The sequence below is a fragment of the Anas platyrhynchos genome, chromosome 2, assembly GCF_047663525.1.
Source record: "Anas platyrhynchos isolate ZD024472 breed Pekin duck chromosome 2, IASCAAS_PekinDuck_T2T, whole genome shotgun sequence".
NCBI classification, from domain to species: Eukaryota; Metazoa; Chordata; class Aves; order Anseriformes; family Anatidae; genus Anas; species Anas platyrhynchos.
In genome coordinates, this window is record NC_092588.1 from 112,138,454 (window position 1) to 112,157,616 (window position 19,163).

Here is a 19,163-nt window from a genome sequence, read left to right on the forward strand (position 1 = left end):
TAGTTTTGATCACTAAATCACTCTGCATGGACATTTTGAGAACTCCCTCCCTTACTTCCTAGTGATTTCACATGCACATGTTAGTTTGCTTGTGGGGCTTCAGGATCTTCCAATTAGCTTAAAAGCCAAAAGATAAAACTGATGTAAGGGAGAACGTGGTTTAGAATTACATGGGCTGGATTACAGGAGGTGGCTATTTTTGTTCTCTTTAAGTGGCTGATCATCATAATTAGTCTAGCCCAGTGATTGACCCTAAGGGGGAGGTGGTCCTGGTGGTTGTTGTAGGTGAAATATTCAGGAGAGGATGTGTTTAGCTGGCTGTGGGAGGGACTGCCTCACTCCCTGAAGACAAAGAGCATGTCAGAGCCAAGATGGCTGAGATCAGCCAGGTCCAAACCACTCTCCAGGGAGAGTGGGAATGCAGCACATGGGATGAGAGATGGCCCTTTGGCCGGAGAGTGTTGTGTGAGCTTGGGGAGAAAAGGGGAGGAGGGAGGCAGAAGTCCCTCCTGGTGAGCCCTTTGCTGTGGCACACTGCAGCAGGCCTGTACTGCTGCCTGCCAGCGCATGCCACCAGGCCTGGGAGAAAACGAGAGCCCTGAGGAGGTGGGCATACATGTTCTGCCTGGGGACACATAAATATTCATAGCAAAGTTAATTTTGTGAGCTAGTTAACCAGTTAGTCCCTCTGCCTAAACCACTGCAGATCTTCTGTGACTGTGACCCAGGGATAGGAGTTGAGCAGTAAGGGTGTCCTCCTGCCAGCCCATCCCTGCAGTGCTTCCCGCATGAATGCTGGTGACCAGAGCTGTGGGAATATCCAGCTGCCCCACATTGCCTCCTTAAGGGACCTCTGCCCACAGCCTCCACCCTTCCGGTCTCCTCCCCTCATTGGGAGAACAGGAGCAACATCAGCATAGGTGGTGTAATGTCATGCCATACTGTCAAGCTGAAAAGACCTCACCACAGGGAATTTTAACACACCTGACAGAAATGACATAAAACTCCTCGGCCAGTTAGGGTGTGCCCAGCTTAAGACAGTGCATGAAGCTAGGTATTGTGCTGGGGGAACAGCAGTGGAGTAGCCCAGGTGAGCATAAAACCTGCTGGAATACCTCAGGTGAAAGCCACTGGTATTAGTTTTCACTCCTTATTAAGCCAAATAATCTTCCCCCTGCATCAGGAAGGAATATTTGTCATAAGGAGTTAAGAAATCTTTAGAAGAGAAATCACATTTTATACCTAAAAGATTAATCCAGTCCAGACAGGCACCTGGCTTAAATGCTAGGGTTTCAAGCAGCATCCCAGCATCTCCAGCCATGATGTCTTGACTGTAGCAGGTTCACACAGGCAAGGAGACCAAAGAGATTTGAAAACAGCAGTGCTTTGCCTTTAAAAAGGAGGTAGCAAGTAAAGCTGTAACTTGTTTCACAGGTCTTGCATTTTCCGTAGAGGAGAAAAAATAATTTGACTTGATTTATCCTTTTCAACATTGTAGGGTTTAATAAGGTATTATGATAGAGAAGGAGTTGTGCCTTTTAATATTTTTTTCCTTTTCTCTTGAAAGAAAACTAAAGCATATTTTGTCTTTTGTACTAACACACAAACCAAATGCTCTCCACCTACCCTCCTCTCCTCCCCACTTTGGTTTAAAAGGTATACACCAAGCTACCATATATAATCTTCTGTCTCATAAATAGGCATTGAACAAACTAAGAGATCAGCAGCTGTTGAGAAGCATTTAGTAATTGGGTTACCAGGAAAGCAATTTCTAATTGGATAATGGCACTATGCAAGATTACCAGCTGAGATGTATGCACAAGGCTCCCATCTACCCAGATATTACTCTTGTACAAAAGTTTACATATGCATCTGATCCTATAAATATATATATATATATAAAACCAAAGAGGACAGGCAGGCGTATGTTAGGTAGCCTTCCCAATGAGCACTAGTAAAGCTCATCAGCTTGCAAGGCGGTGCTTGCTCTTTCCCTATGTTGTCCAGTGGTTCTGGGAACAGCACTGTGTCTGTGGTTCTGGGAACAGCACTGTGACCCCTGCCCCACAGTGACATTACCCCACACCTTGCCTGTGGCAGCAGCAGCACCCCTCTGTGCTCCTGCAGCCCCATGGCCTCACTCGTGAGCACATCTACTCCCACCACCACTCAGCCCACTTGCCCTGCAGCGACTTCATGGGCTGGAACCTGCACCCAGTGGGGCTTACTGGGTGCACCGTGCTAATGCTGAACTGGTAACCCACATTGGTTGGCATGGAGAAAGGTAGAAGCAGGTGGAAGAGGGGGTACTGGCAGGTTGCAGAGGAGCTCAGTGTTTCCTGTGCACAGGCATCTTTTACAAGTGCCTCCTAGCTTGCTAAGAGGAGTTTCTTTCTGTCAAATAGCATAGAAGATTAAACAAACAACACATACTAAAAAAAAATAATCTTTCTTATTTCTCTCAATACTTCTTTAGGGAATTTTCTTAATTTCTTCCCTGTGCTAGGTAGAAGAATGTACACTTGAAAAAAAAGATATATTTTAATGGGAAAGTTTTGAAAATTGTTCATTTGGCCTCATTGAAAATTCTGTCTTGGTTAGGCAAGGTAAGACAGGACAATCATCTCATGTACTCCTAACAGGGGTAACAGAAACATGGCTTGGTCAGTGCTCTTCTGGAGAGACAGGAGGTGCTCCTGCACTAGCAAGGAGACTGAAATGCTAAGATTACCCATGTGGCCTTCTATTGCCCTCAGGGCACACACAGGGGACAAGTCCACCACAATGTGGTGAATATGGCATTCTCTGTTTCACCAAGATACTGCAGCGATAACTAGGAAAAAGTCCATGGGATACTCTGTTAATGTACTATCAGGAGAGGGTGAATGAGTTCAATCACTTAGGTAGATAAAAGCTTCAATTGCACACGTGTGAGGCATACAGCTTCTTGATAGTGTGGGGCTTCCTTTGTTTCTGAGTCACTGTGCTCTTTTTTAATTTACTGAACAGCAATGGTCTTGATAGTAGCCTGACCTTTAAAAAACATTTTGGTTGAAATGGTGCCCAGGGAAAAACATCCAGTTCATGAACAGTATCTGCAAAGACCCCTATAATGACTGTCTCAGATCCCTAGAGTTGAGTCCATGCTGCACATAAATTGGCAGGACATTACAGAAAGCCTCCCCTGCCCACGGCTGCTCTGATGTTACAGAACAGCAGGATTATAGTTTCTGGGGGCAGCCAGCCCATTGCCTCTCCCTAGCACCAGAGCACTCCAGAGTCAGAACGTGGGGTGAGGTCCTCACTCCACTCAGCCTGCTAGATCCAGCCAGTGCTGCCACAAGGGCCAGGATTTTGTCCTTGAATGAATCCAGACTGGTTAAGTTGCACGAGTAGATGTGTCTACCTTCCTAACTGTGTCTCTAATTAGCCAGCAGCAGGGGAGCCGTAGCAGTTGGCATGACCTGGGCAACACCTTCTGAAGGAACAGCTGTTTCATGGTGAAGAGGGTGCTGCCTGGTTCAAAACTGACTTAGAGGGGAGGTTTTTAGAGGTGCAAATGATATTTCAGACCTCGGCTCAGTAATGGAGATTTGGGCCATCTAACTCTTTGACAGTCTTTGAAAGTCTCATCCCAAATTCTTACCACTTATGTTTATTCAAGATTTTGAAGAAATGTGTGTGCACATGATGAAAAAAATTACTGTTTTGATTTTCATATGCTAATCAAAATCTGTGTGTTTGTGCTGGAGAACTACATCATAGTCTGCAGTGTGAAAGGTGGCTGTTTTGTTTGATATGTTCAATCAAACGAAGGGCAAGATAAATATATTATAGTGCCATAAATGTCTGCATCAATGATACTACATGGAAATGGGAGTTTGTTAGTTTAATATTAATCAGGATAAACATCTGTTTAATTTACATGGTTATATTTTGTCAGTTCACATATTTTAATAGCACCTCCAAAAAATAATTCAGAAACCCATCTGGATTGCCAAAGTGTAAAAGCAAACAGACTTGTTACAATTATCAAGAATATATATAATTTATATTTAAGCACTTTCTGACTCCCTTGACTGGATGTCGATGATTTATTATTTTTCTTCAAGGCTTGATATATTAACATTTTACCTGCTAGAAAAGCCTTTCATTTAAATGTGGGCTTGCAGAACTGGCTGAAATACTTCTCCCACATTCAGACCCACACAGAGGGCCATTGTCTTCAGTCCAGTTGCCTCAGTATGATGTCATAAACCTGGTCTCTCTGAGTAAGAATTGGAGGTAGCTTTGATTTATAGCTGGGGCTGCTGCCAACACTCAGTTCTCAGAAGTTTGCATTAAATTAGATGACATAATGACACAAGTCCATAGTCTAAGAAGGCATCGTCAAACCATTTTAAACTAATTAGCACATATTAAGTTGCTTATCAGACTAATTTAGAACTTTGAGCTCTGTCATATTTTAATATTCAAATTGAAGGCAGTTTAAAATCGTCTGTCATCTGACCTTATGCATTATGAAGTAACAAGTATTTAAAAATTAACTGTACTAACCAAACTTACACTATTTTTTTCTTTATAGCAAGGGGCTGATCCTTCAGCAGAATAGGGTCTCTTAAATGAACGACATTACTTTTGAGCATGAGTTTATGTAGAAACTATGCATTGTCTTATCTATTTACAATTTTACAAATTCTGGTGTCATTGCTGAAACTGATTATTGGCAAATCTCAATGTATGGCAAATTTAGTCACATTTTTTCATTCTAGGCAGCTGAAAGTCTGCAAAACTGGGTGTTATCTCAGCAGCACAGACCTACTGTAACACAGAATGCTCATTGCCATTTGATATGGCTCTACTGAATTTAAGAAATAGTCAAGTTTCTGTTAAAAGTACTTGCAGATTTGGAACAGCTGTAGGCCAGTCCAGGCCTGCTGCGTGACTAGGAGTGTTTCTTTGAGCTGGAAGGCTTTTAGCAAGTTATTTAAAATGATGGCTAATTTGAAATATTTGAGCTAGAAGTTGGTCAGGCTAATACTGTTCTCTATTAAATTCTAATACTGAGAAAATTAATGGCATGCTTTATATCACGTTGCATCTTCCTGTGTGAAATACTCACTTCTGCAGGTGAGTGACAGTGGAAATGGATCTGCTTTATGTCAGTCAGCTAACTGGGCCTCTACAGGGATGTATTTGAGAATGCAGACACTTTTTCTAACTTAAGTTTGTAAACATTAGCTGTCAGTCAAACATGAGTCGGTAGATAAGTGGCAATGCTAATCCAGTGCTGGTTGGTGATTGTCCCTAACTGCTCTGAAGGAACCCACCCAATTTCTCTCTAAGAAGAAGATAACATGATAGTGCAGGTGGACTTGTAAGGTTTGTGTCCTCATCTGCTCTAAGTCAATTACAACTGTTCACCCCAGCTAAGGTTCTCAGCCACCAAAAAGGGAATGAGGCAGGGAATAGTGGCATGTTTGTCCCTGCAAGGCAAGTAATATAGTTATTCATGTAAAATACAGAAGTTGAAGTCTGGTCAGAAGTTGAAGTGTTAGTATCTTACATTTCTGCTGACATACTGAGCTTCAAAGGTTTGATTCCAGATCATCACCCCAAGGTCAGTGCAGCAGGAGGGCAGGAGGTGCAGGAGGACAGGCAGCAGCAGTTCCCCTGCAGCCTGTGGAGGAGTGTTGGAGATGAAGTGTTAGGGACTGACCGCAGCCCCCATTCCTTGTTCCCCTGCGCCTCTTGCGGGAGGAGGTGGAAGAGGGCACATGGAGGGGAAGGTGGTTTTAGTTTGTGTTTAGTTTCTCACTGCTCTAGCTTAATAGTAGTAGGTAATTACATTAATCTCCCTATGCTGAGTCTGTTTTGCCCATGGTGATAATTGTTGAACGATCTCCCTGTCCTTATCTCAACCCTTGAACCCTTTTCATCATATTTTCTCCCCCTTTTCTTTCGAGAAGGGAGTGTGAGATAGTGGCTGTGTTGGAGCTCAGCTGCCCAGCTGAGTAAAATCACCACACAAGTCTGGGATATTCCTGCTGCCCATGGCTCCATTGCTCAGTGCAGAGTAGGACTTACGGTCATGGTCTATTAGTTGCTGCAGGTGTTATTTCAGAACAAGGAAATTAAAAAAAAAAAAACTTAATTTACAGATTAATGATGTCCATGGCCACTAATCTGACCCCATAGCAATGTCTTTATAAAGAAAAAAAAAAAAAAAAAAAAAAGGTGAAGTGACAAAAAAAGTGTCTGGTAAGCCAAGTAGCAAAGATGTGCCATAGAAGAGCTACAACAAAAAATCAGCCTGAGATCAGGAATCATAAAGCTTCTTCCCTCCAGCCCTGTGTGCCACCATGGCTCTAATCCTTCCGTAGGTTATAACAAGTCAGACAACTCCAGGGTTTATTGCAGCTGAATTGACAGTGGTTGAGCTTGGAATTATTTAGCACAGGTGTTCTATAACAGTGATATATTGGGAAAATTCAGTGTTCAACAACCATCATATTTCCAGCTGTGCTGTGGTTAGTGCTAGTACAGTGAACCTAATATAAAACATGTGAGAATATTTGCTAGCTCAGGAACTTGTTAAAGGTATTTTCTTACAATATCTAAGCTGCTATGTTTATCTAGGTGCGTTTCTTTGGTCTTGCATTTTCATAAAGGTGTGATATTGGTTTTATAAAGCTGTTGCTGAACCTGGAATCTACTTCTCTGCAACCAAGTGCATTAGTAGCCATGCTAACCAGTGTGCAGCACTTGAGCAGGTGAAAATAAGATTATGAGGAATCCAATGACAGTCTGTTATCCTTTGCACATTTATCCTGAGCAGCACCTGTGCCTCTGTTACATATATAGACATATTTTTACTAGGGGTGCTAGAAATCTTGAAACAAGTGTTGCAAGCATCTATATGTAAAAGAACATAAAGGGAGCAAAGTTAACAAGAGGCTAGGGGGCTGTAAAACAAGGGTAGTGAAGTACATTCACCAGCAGCAAAATTTGTTAGTTTTAAAAGAAGTTTTATATGTACATATGCACACACATGCATTTCTAGGGGTTCAAAAGACCCATATATGAACACAGTAATAAATGGCTGGAGAAATGTGTAAGGGTATTTGTAAAACACATGCAAATAAAAACAGAGACACTTAGGTGATGAGCATGTGCTCCAATCTGAGTTGTGTAAGATGCTTCACTAAAAAATTTGTGCCACAACAGGTTGTTTAGAATAATATTCTAACAGATATTCTGTGGTCTCATCATAAATTTCCTACAGTGCCTTCAATCTATGGCTGTTCTGTGGATCTCATTTTGGTAAAGAACATAAATGCCACCAATCATCCAAACTCAGTTTTTGTATGAATTACAATTGGATCTGACTAGAAGAAATGCATCTACATACTGGCTTAGCTTATTAATAATTTTCCCGATAGAGTAAGTGGCTATCTTTTACCAGTGAAATGCATGTGTCTGTGGGAGAACCAGGAAAGGCACTCTCTGATTTGAGAGAGAAAGAAGATATGAAAAAGGCACTTTTATTTGAGTAAGGATCTTTTCTCTGATTTGAGAAAGCTGCTCTATATTTTTCAAGACTGGGTTGATGCTCATAGACAGTCATTTTGTCCATGAGCTGGTAGTATTTAGAGACATGGTTTGACATCTCAATATTAGGACCTCTTCTGGGACAGCAAGTGGAGCAAGAAGAGGTGTAGAACAGTAATCAATATTTCTTGCTAGTAAGAGAGTGAGTTAATACCTTTTATAAACTGGTATCGCAACGTGGATCCAACTTAGAATCATGGAGAGTTGGATGTGACTTCTTGAATATTTTACACCTATTTGTTGGTTAATAAGATTAAACACAATCATGTAAAAACTAAATAAACCAAATCCTACTCTTTCAAAAATATCCTCATAATTGAAAACTTCTTGTACATAGTAGTTTGTCATTTATCTTTGCAATTTTGCTTTCACTGAACTCTGAAAGCCCCATCTCTACCTTATTATGCTCCAGTTTACCAAATGTGCAGACATTTATCAAATGGGCCATCAGTAGCCGTAGAAATGCAGTAGTATATCCAAGTTAAAATTCTTGCTTTGATTACTACAAATCCATGGAGCCCTTGGGTCCAAAGCTTCCACTGAAGCACAGCTATTTGCAAATAGATTTTTATAGCACATTAGTGCTGGAGGAGAGTCCAAAGAAAATAGTCCTGTTCAATATTAGAACCAGCTGTGACTTTCTTTTGCTGATGACTCATTCATTTTTTTTATAGGGTGGGAGAACTAGGCAAAAGACACACAGAGTCTTATTCAAGACATTGTTTGTTTTGCAAAGGGTATCCTAGCCACAAGCCAACTTGATCATACCAATATGCAGCTCATGTTTATTTAAAACTTTTTTCTTTTAACAGTTCCAATTATAAAAACAGAACCCACAGATGACTATGAGCCTGCTCAAACCTGTGGACCAATGAACCAAGGCTTAAGCCCTCTCTCTAAACCATACTACAGCCAGCAGATCATGATGCCCCCGGATCCTGGTTCATGCCTTGTGGCTGGCTTCGCCTCCTGTCAGCAGAGAAATGCAGTGATGTCACCCTCTCCCAACGCAAGCCCCAAGCTGCACGACCTTTCGTCCTCTCCTTATAAGTGCATCCCCAACCCAGGCCACGGTCACCTCGGACTTCAGCAGCCCACTGGAGGTGTCCCCACCATACAGGAAGTGCCAAGGTCTATAGTTGTGCACCCAAGCTCCCCCGAGCAATCATCTCACATCATGCTGCAGCCGCAGGTGAGTCAACATCTGAGCAGTAGCTGTCCCCTTGGTTATCAACAAACACTCTATCCCAACAGTCCCTCTTCTCCAGTTCCATCTGTTACCCAAGAGCCAACCTATTTGCAGTCCTGCAGTCCAACTCACTCATCCATAATGGGTCAACAGCAGCAGCAACTGCCGAAGGTTCACAGAAATGAGTCTCCAACAACCCAACCACTGTCATTGCCAGAGTTGCATGAGGAAAGTAATCATAATTTGGCCCCTATTCCTGTAACGATCAAGCGAGAACCTGAGGAATTGGACCAGATGTACCTGGATGATGGTAAGTCTTCGACAGCACAGAGGTTTGCATTCAACCATGTTTCTGTATCAGTGAGTTCTTTAACACCCTCCTCCTTTCGAAACCCGGTGGAAAAAAAGTTTAATTAACAGCCTGGTGGAGTGATGGACAGTTTTGCTCGGTTTCTTTCTGTATGGGAAAGGTTCTTTAATTTCACTTGCGATAATGAAACCATATTATCTAAGCTGTAAGCGTTGTTATTACTGTAGAGCTAGCTGCATGACCAATAGCTATATTGCAATAGTATTAACTGTATGGTTTTGGCTTATGCCCATGCCAGTGACCTGTGGAACTGCAGTGAAAACATATTTAACATTGTCCCATCCATAATGCAGTGAAACTTCTGATACACAAATCTGCTCGCTGGAACTAAATGATAAACTGCTTCCCTTCAGTTGAGAAAGTTCAAATTAAAAATGGAGGCACATCTTTCAGTGTAACTTTTCAGTCTGGTGGCATCTGACATTAAGACTACTTTTTCTTCTGTTCTTATTGTGGACTTCCTGCTGATTTTTTTTTCTTTGTAAGATTTTCTATGCATATATATTCTACACGCACCACTGAAATGTTAAAATGCTGCGATGAACTTGTCAGATGCCAGCTTCCAAAGATTTATTAGCTGAACATAATAAAAGAGGTACTCTGGAATTTGATTATGTGACCTCACTGAACTGTGATTTAGCACTTGCTGCGAAGTGTCCCAGTAGTATTCTGAACCCTCACCTTAACGCAGTACGTGAGTTCCCTTCCAATAGCCGTATAACTTTATGTAACACCATGCTATTTAAAAAAGAAATACCTTTGAAATGGCTGCATTGAAACTAATTGGTGCCAAGGAACATCTGAATGTGATTGTCTTTTACAGAGAATTTAAAGACAGTTCATGGCATTTTTTATTTTTTTAAAAAAAGGATTTTTAGTCATTCTGTTTTAAACAGCATGATACTCACTGAATTAGGAGTACAAATGAATGCTTTGGAGTTTGAGCTGCAGCCTTTGCTTTTCAACTCTGGGAAAATTATTTTTCTCAACAGAAGTTATTGTTCATTACATGATAGAAAGATCAAAAGGAATTTTTATAATTAGGAGTTCAGTTCACTAAAGTTATGCACAAAACATCTTTTGTGACAAGGTTTCCCTCATATAATGTGCATTTTTACCACATATCTGTGTTTTGAGGAACAAGATTTTCAACAAACCAAACAAGAAATGTACACAAACCAAAACAAAAAAGCATGCCCAAATTTTGGTTTTGAGAGAAACCAGAAGTTGTGTGTGGCTGGAAGAAATTAGAATCTAAACCTAGTCTATGCCTGTCTCTCTAGAAAAGCACAAAAAATGGTCAGTCAGAGAGGCCTTATCTCTCCAAAATCCATCAACCATTTTTCTCTCAGCACTACCAAAGCTACCTTTGTCTCTGCTGGAGGGATGGGACTGCAGATCAGAGGTGGAGGATGAAGCTCCTCAAGTATGCCTACTTCAGGTTTCTCCTGAAGCAATAGAGGAACTTTGCTGCAATATAGTCTGGGACACAGGTTTTATTTTTTTCAGCATAGCTCGTTCTCTCTGACAAAGCAGAAATGCTTTAGTCCTTACCCATTTTTCTTCCATTCCCTCTTCTGGACACATGTGCACAGCAGTCCTCTGTTGGATAATCGAAAGTAATTGTAGAAGCCACCGTGTACATCTGCACTGATACTTAGAGTTGACTTTGAAGATCTTTCCAGCTAGCCAAATCCAGATATATTTCCCTTTGGCATTGAGCAGGCTATCAGACTCCTTTTGTGGCTGACCACAAGAACTATAGACCAAGAAAAAATTCATAGACATAACAGTCATGGTAACAATATGTAATAGGGGAAAAAAAAAAAAGTAATTCCAAAAAATTAAACAACGGCAGTTCTCTCTAAGGGTAATCAGAAATGGTCACTAGAGGAAGTCCTTCTTCTGTGTCTAAGCTGACATTTAGGTTTGTTTCGGACTGATGCAGCCCAATCCACATGGGCTGTCATTACCTATCTATGCCCTATCTCACTGACTAAAGAAAAGACCATCTACTCTGAGCGTTGCATTGACAAAATGAAGACCTTGTAGAATTCAAGAAAAGACTACTGCCACCTTTTTATTTTTCTCTGTATTTGGGCAGAGGGAGGAAGTGTGCAACAGAGGAACTGAAGGTAGTAACCTCAGCTTGTGAGTATGTAATGGCCAAGACCCTCTGTTCAAACCATGCACATCCCTGTCATACCTCAGACACACGGAACAGAAGCACAAAACTGCAGGTCAGAGTGGAAGCCAGTTTACATCCCATGCTACTTTAAGGTTGCCTCTATGCCAATTCATAGAGGCAACCTTAAAGTACCAGTGCAGACAATGGTTTCACAAAATTTCAACCGGTGGAACTGTAGGCTCTCCATAGAAGGGGTGGCCTCAATCCATCTTGTGTTTAGCCACATGCTTGTGATGCTTCCTTTGAGTAATACCAATTGATTATAAAGTGGCAAAGCAGGCTAATGGAAAATTAACCTGCCAAAAATAGCAAAACCTACATAGATTTCCCCTGGGTCAGCTCATGGAACCACATCCCCTGGGTCCAAGCCCACAAGAGGGGAAGGAAGCCTTTTGTTGTGGGTTGGGTAGCGCAGTGGGAGCCACGCTGGGTGGCAAGCAGTCCACCCATAGGCCAGAGTAAGCATAACTTGAAGCCACACCTGATACCATCTTATTCTTCCCAGCAACTATCTAATCAACTCATCCTGTCTCAGCAAAAAATCCTCAACTCATGCTTACCTATTACTTATGGGGAGCTAAGATGTCAGATGGGAGCTGACACAGTCTCAAAGGGCAGTTTGACCACTACGGTGACTGCCTAGAAAACAGCATAATGGATCCTGGTGTCCCAGTAGATGCCATTGACTGAGATACATAATCCACATATGCAGTGCTTTTGTGCCTGGAGCAGTCTCATTCAGACCTCTGGTAAATAGAATAAGGCACAGCCTAGAGGGAGAATGCTTTTTACATTCAGATCATATTCATATTCATGTTCATATTCAGAACAGTGGTTCTGAATAGGAGCAACTTATTTTTCATGTGCTTGATTTATTTCTGGAATAGGAGTTTTAAGCAATCTCATTGTTTCATGTAAATGTTGTATCCATCTTTAAATGTTTTCCTTGTTGGAAAAGTGGAATATCTATGGTTTGGAACTATATTCTGAAAATCAGAATTAAAATCATACTGGCGAACAAGGACAGTTATTCTTTTTTTAATAGATTGCTGCTCCACTTCTTTATAATTTGTTGTTTTGCTGATTCAGTTCAGATCCATTTATATCGCATAATTTAAATTAAAAAAAAAAGAAATTGTACCAATGAACAATATGAAAGTCAGAGAGAGGTCAGATGTACTTGACTGCTTTCCCTCCCTACTACTCTAAATACATCATCTCTTTCCCCCATCCCTAAAGTAGTTCAAAAGTAATGCATTATTTTAATGACAGGAAAATTTGAATTCTCAAAGCCTCATTCCATAAAAAAGTGTATCTTCACAGTGTCTTGTAACTGTTTAATATCTCCAGTTTTACCTGAAGGTACATTTGAAAAGTGTGAAGTGTGGACCTCTAACATACTTATGGGACTACTGGACAAATAAAATACCTAACCAGTTATGCCAGATGATATTTGGTAAAGTTTTGGTTGATTGTTTTCCATTTTGGGGAGATATGATTTATGTATCTAATATACGTATAGCAATCTTGGACCAAGTATAAACAGATTTTTTTTGGTTTAAGTTTATGGGACCAAAGCAATATTCATTCCTTTTGGTCTGGAATATCTCCAAATATAGCCCATCTATACTAAAGAGTATAGATGGAAAAAAATAGTCAGTGAGTATATATAAATATATATCCTGTACACGACATTTCTCTGCTTCTGTAATGGTGGGCAGCTGAATTGATATAAAGGGAGCACCCGAAGAGATTTCCATTTTGGCAAATAAGTTTTGGTCTTGGCAATCTTGTTTTAAATCAAAATTTGCAGTAGCCACCTGGGTTACTCATTAAATGTCCTGTCCATTTCAGTATGTGCATATATGATTCAAAATGTATAACATATTTCAAACTCACCCCGTAAAGTGATACCTGATATATTATGGCTATGCTCTTGATATCGAAAACAATCTGGCTTGTATACCAGCACTCATTTCAAGCAATTACGAGTTCAACCTCCAAACAAAGATTATGGCTGACTCCCTCTGCTGTGTTGAGAGCAAGATTTGATGTGCTGTTTAAAAGAACAGTCTTAACAAAGTAGTTGAAATGTGACATTTATGCCTGGTTTTGGTCCCCTATGGGAACCCATGGTTCTTTGCAGCAGAAAAGGGGGTGTCTCCTGTCCTTCTTGCCAGAAGCTCTTACAGCAACATGTGGCACATTGGGGCACCCTGGTAGATCATTCCAGAGCTAATGCTGTCTTCCTGTACCTGTGCCCTAGACAGCAAAGGTTACATGACTTTCCCCTTTCAGATCTAACTTGGGAGTAGTACAGGGTGCTAAAGTGGTGGGGCGCATGGAAAATCCTTAGATAGGCACACAGGAAGGCTGATTTATCAGCCTGAGGGTCATCTTCAGTGCAAGATAGTTGTTTTTAAGACTAAACATTTTATATGGGGAGCAATGAGTCTAATGTGCTGTACAGCCCTTTGAAGGATAAAATGGAATTAGTGTTGCCCAGAAAGATGGCCAGTTTGGAGAATCTATGAGTTGACAAGAACTCTTACTGGTCCCTTGAACCAGTCATTATCTCAAAGGGACATGAAAATTTACCTTAATTTGTATCTCACTTATGAGTATGCTCTTCTCTTCTGCCTTCTAACTGGGACCTGGGTCAAAAACTGTGGCAGTCTGTTCTTGAAAGAATTCTTTTCAGTTGACCAGGGCAGCTCAGATAATTTTACCAAATTTTGACTGCTTTTCTTAGTGGTAGAAGAAACCCAAGCCATAGTCGATGGAGTTACTTTCACACAGCTTTCAGGAAGTTGTGAGCCAGGCTCACAACAGGAGATGCTAAAGGTGACTTGAAATTACTTTCCTCATCCTCATTTCCTTTTCCTGGACCTATTGTAGTCTGGGTGGAACGCAGAATCTCCAAATCTTTTTATTTCACCGGGACAGAGAGAGTACAATTAGGCATGCTAACACCAAGAAATTTTTCAGGTTGTAACCTGAAACCACAAGCTGTTGTTGCATTTTTACCTGCAGCAGCATGATATTCAGTTGTGAAATTATTTCCTGCCATTAGAAACACCACAGAAATTCGTTTTCATTATGGATCAAAATTAAGCTGTTTCTAAAAAGCAAGGGAGAAACACATTGGTACCAACAGGAAAAAGGCTTAAGATTTATGTTCTCAGCAGGTTTCAAGGTATATTTTACACGTTATGATCCCAACTTGTTGTATTAGTACATAAAACGTTACAAAAGCGTTTTTTAATGAAAAGCAAAACAGCACTCTGGAAGATTCTTTAATAAAACTACACTTCAGTTAAGAAGCTGAAGAAGCTGAAGAAGATCTCAGTTTCTTCACTTATTTTTTTTTCTAATCTAGAATTTTGAGATGAAGTCAAAGCCACGCTGAAGGCAGCAGCAAGCTCCTATTGACTGCAGTGGGGCCAGAATTTCAACCTCAATTAAAAAAACTGTTTTCCAGAATGCCCCAAGTCATTTGTAGGTGCCAGAACTGGATTAACAGTATCTGAAAGACAGATCTCTTGTCTGAAGTTTTGTATATTAATTCAGCCTCCTCATCTCCACACAGACACTTTCATAAAGGTTTCTGTTCTGATCTTAACTTGATCTGAGCTATAAATCTTTATGTAGTAAGATGAAAATACATAAACCATAAACAAAGTTATCTGATGTTTAGATACATGGCTAGCAGAAAGTATCAAAACCACATCATCATCCTTTTTAAAACAAGGAGGCTTTTGTTCTTGTGATTGTCTTTGCACAGCTGTGAGTTTTATAGTACCATGCCAATGAATGCACTCATTGCAACTTTTATTTTACTCTGAAAAGGTAAATTGGGAGCATTAAGCCCCCAATAAGTATGTAAAAGTGGCAAAACCACAGGTAAAGTGTTACTGAAAGCTGCAGCCCTGCCAGCCATTTCATTTTAAACATGGCTCTTTTAAAAATAACTTTTGCAGTAAAAGCTGTAACTCCTGGATGTAACATGAGCTATTGCTAATGTCATTCCCATGAATTGCTTACAGTGTTGAACTGTTAGATGTCTGACAAGTCCATATATCTCCTATTCTGTATATATGAAAGTTTTTTTTTGCCTCTAAACCATATGTTCTTTTTTATTATTATTCCTCTGTATTCTTCAAATGCACGTGGTTTGGTGATATAGTTTATTTGAACAGGAACCATAGCAGACAGAATTATTCTTTTGCTGAAATGTATCCTTTTTCATACATCTCAGCTTCATGATTAAAGTGATTGGCTCTTGAGGCATTAAGTTTAGTCTGCTGCTGCCACAATTATGCTTTTGAAAACTCCTGAGTGCATTTTGTGATTTCCAGTAGTCCAGATGTCATTAGAACAACATGCAGGTAGTCTGCAAAATTCAGTAACACTGTCTACACTTTGGTCTGCCTTTTCCCTCCCTCCCTCTTGGCCTAGCATAGCAGTTCTAGGAGAAAACAAATAGCTTTCCTCATGGAAAGTTTTACTTAACCTGGCTTGCTGCCTGTGTCTAGACCCTCCTCATTTCTAATGATGATTGAAAGTGTACATGCTACTGTGATAAAACATGCTGAGTCGTTAACATTTGGGACTTCAGTTGTACGCGATGAGTAAGGGAGGACTGAAGTAATTTGTTAGTGTCAGACCTTTGGTGGACTTGCATGTCTGGGTTTGAGGGGTGTCCTGTTACATAAAGCCACACACCCTCAGGATCAGGGATGGGGTTTTGCTGTTTCTAGCAGGTTTAGGTGAATCAAGCCTCCCTGGAGGCTCACTAGAAGAAAGCTCCCAAAAGAGTAAATGACCAGACTAGGTGTCACTTCCCGATTTTGTCCAGTCCCAGCTGCCCACAAAGCAGACCTTCCTACCTCTTAGCTGCAGTATGCCGTGAAATCTGGCAATGAACTTTGCTTTCTTCTATCAGCCACACTTAGATGTCCAGGGACGTCCTTGAGTCTTGAGCTTTCAAGAAAGTGTCCAGTTCCTTCAGAGAAGTCCTGAATGCCTCCACCTTCATTCAGTGATGGCAGACACTTAAAGGGGCACTGGTGTTGGGAGCAGGAGCGTGTCAAATGATGGGAAAGCTGTAGAAATCCGCAGGCCATGCTTTGCAATGTTTTGATAACCCAGAGTATTTTTAGTGCACAAAACACAGCCTTTGCTTAATGTGCTGTGCACACACACCTTCATACTAAGCATTTCAAGTCATTTGGTATACAGCTGAAGCCACATTACCTCTTTTCAACCAAATGCCAGCTTCACACTGCAGCCCTGGTAGTCATTGTGCAATTAGCTGGAGAAGAAATTGCTCCTCACTTCCATGTCTGATTCATTCTCCTATTTCCATAATGATGGCTGTTGGCATTGCTGTTTCAAATGGTAAAGGTTTTGTGGGTTATTTTCTGTAAGTTTTCCTTGGCGATCAGGGGAGAAGAAGTTGCTGTATCTGAGCCTTTGTAACATTTACATTTGCTTTTCAGCCTGGAGCAGTGCCAAGGAAAATACGTGGCTTGCAGACGCACAAGCTTCGTGAGAAAGCTTTGTTCCGATGCAATTCGTTTTAGGAATATGTTTGTTTGAAACATTTCTGCTGAGCCATGCAGTGTTAGCTGGTCAGGTGTGGCTGTGTGGCTCGTGTATGGACTCTGTGCTCTCGTGTCCTGAACCCCTACTGGCAAATCATTTCCGGGGAAGTTGTTTTATAAAAATCCCTCTTCTCCACAGGGAGGAGTATCATACAGACCCCTGATACATCCAGGAAGAGTTAGACTGAAGCAACCAGCCCAGCAACACACGTGTCAGAGGAAGCATGTTCATGAGTAAATTCACTGACTTCACGTACAGCGCACTTGGCTAAGCATTAGCAAGCTGTAATGTTGCTAGATCGCAAAGTAGCAGAGGGCCTGCCCCTGCTCCCACTTAAGTCAATAACACCATTCCCTTTGGGTTCATTGGAAACAGCACCAGGCGTATGGCTGGTAGTTAAAATGCATAATAGCTGCATTCATTGCAATCTAGTCATTGATAGACACGCAGAGAAGGAGTCTTTTATGGGAGGTTTATGTGCAGCACAGTTGATTGTCCCGTCTACATCTGCTGGAAAACCAGGGGGCTCAGTCGCAGGCCTGATAGTGGCTTGACCGTTGCTGTCGAGAGTGGACTATTTGATAACCCTACTTCTGATTGTTCTCCTCTCTGAGGAGCTAATGCTGATTGCAACCAAAGGGGAAACATGCTTTCCACACAAGGCTTATCTCTGGAAAAAAAAAAAAATCAAAAATAAAGAGAAAAAAGAGGGGCCCTCAAATGTTCTCCTCCTCCTCTGTAACTGAGAAAACCTGCAAAGTCTAAATGTTGAAAATACCTGGAAATTGTAAGGAGCTGGCCCAAACAGTCTCTACAGGATTGGCTTTGTTAGTAGGTCTTCTACATTTTCCATGCTTTCAAACCTACTGCTAGACAAATACCAGAAAGTGAGATGATGCTGAAAGTATATCAAAATTCCCAGACTGTATTGTCCCTAACCACATGAATTACAACATGAGCATTTGGAAAGTCTTGGAAAGCAACTCTACAGGTTATCAAAGTTCCAGAATCAGTGGATTCAATTCTTTGGTTCTTATGTAGTTTTAAATTGAGTTTCCAAGCGTCATGTATGTATAAGAACATTCCTCTCTGGTCTTGCCTTTGCACTACTGAAGTATGATTTCTCTATTTAGTTTTAGCCCTTCAGCAGTCATATGAGAATGAAGAGGACAGGATTTCACTCTTCATATCAATGCTGTTCAGGTTTCTCTTGATGTTAGCTTTCTGTGGGAGCTAAGGGTAAAGATTTGTTTAATTTCTAAGTATTGTGATACCTTCTGGTTGCAGAATATATACTGCAGTACATATTACTAATTGATTTTGATGCCCTGGAAGCAGCAGTCAGCTCTATTTCTACTGTTTCTGGAAAAAAATATGCATTTTGTTGCTACCTTGTGAGTAAAATCTGCAAATTACTTAAGAGGTAGAAAAAAATGCTATTTTGGATCACAAGTGAAGCCTCCCAAAATGCAAAGCTGCAAAATACTTACTTAAACTTTCGTTTCTATCCTGTATATGCAAGTCTATAAACACATAAAGTGTGTATATATATGTGTTCACATATGCACACACCAATATATGTAATGAGATGTAAGATTTAGTACACTAGTTCTTTTGCTTATTTGAAGTTGTGGTGGGCGAGAGTTGCGGTAAATCACTTCTACTCATGACAATTCTCTGAAAATCCTGCAGGTGTCTGTTGAGATAAACTTCCTAGAAACAAGAGGTTAAGTGGAGAAGCTCATCTTACTGGTCTTCAGTTGTGTTCAGTTTCTTTACTGAAATGCCTGTTACAGCTCTGAAATCTGGCTCCATTCTGTTGCATGCCTCTGAGCTGCAGTTGTCACTGTTGCTGAATGATTTTCAGGCATCTGAACATTTGTTATCCAGCTATTCTTTTGGAAAAGTGAAGGAACTGATAAAGATGATCTCTTCTCTCTTAGATGGCTTTTTTCTATTTCCAGTCCTAGCTGTGACAATTCTTGTGTTCCACCATGTTCCAAGTTGTTCACTTGAGGGCTTTCACCTCCTTGTGTCTGCATTAGCCATTAACAACTTATCCAGGCAGCTTCTCCATGTAGTAATATGTCTTTGGGTTAGTGGTACTGGGAGGCTCAATGTGCTTCTCAATCTAAAACGTCTGTATGTGAAATTGTCATATAGAAAGAGGTTAGCAGAGAAACTGGTCCTGTTTTTTT

At 40.8% G+C, this 19,163-nt stretch overlaps 1 protein-coding gene across 5 annotated transcripts in view; it reads left to right on the forward strand.

The window, feature by feature from the left end:
- The window catches only part of NFATC1 (nuclear factor of activated T cells 1), a 119,892-nt gene that overhangs the window by 77,014 nt on the left and 23,715 nt on the right, over positions 1–19,163 (forward strand). For 2 of the 5 annotated variants that reach the window (XM_038173987.2, XM_038173988.2), the window contains exon 9: positions 8,424–9,110. In XM_038173987.2, coding sequence (XP_038029915.2) covers positions 8,424–9,110 — 687 coding nt within the window. Of the gene's footprint in view, positions 1–8,423; positions 9,111–19,163 lie in introns of those variants that run through there. The other 3 variants (XM_038173989.2, XM_027451198.3, XM_038173990.2) reach the window with 3 other exon arrangements.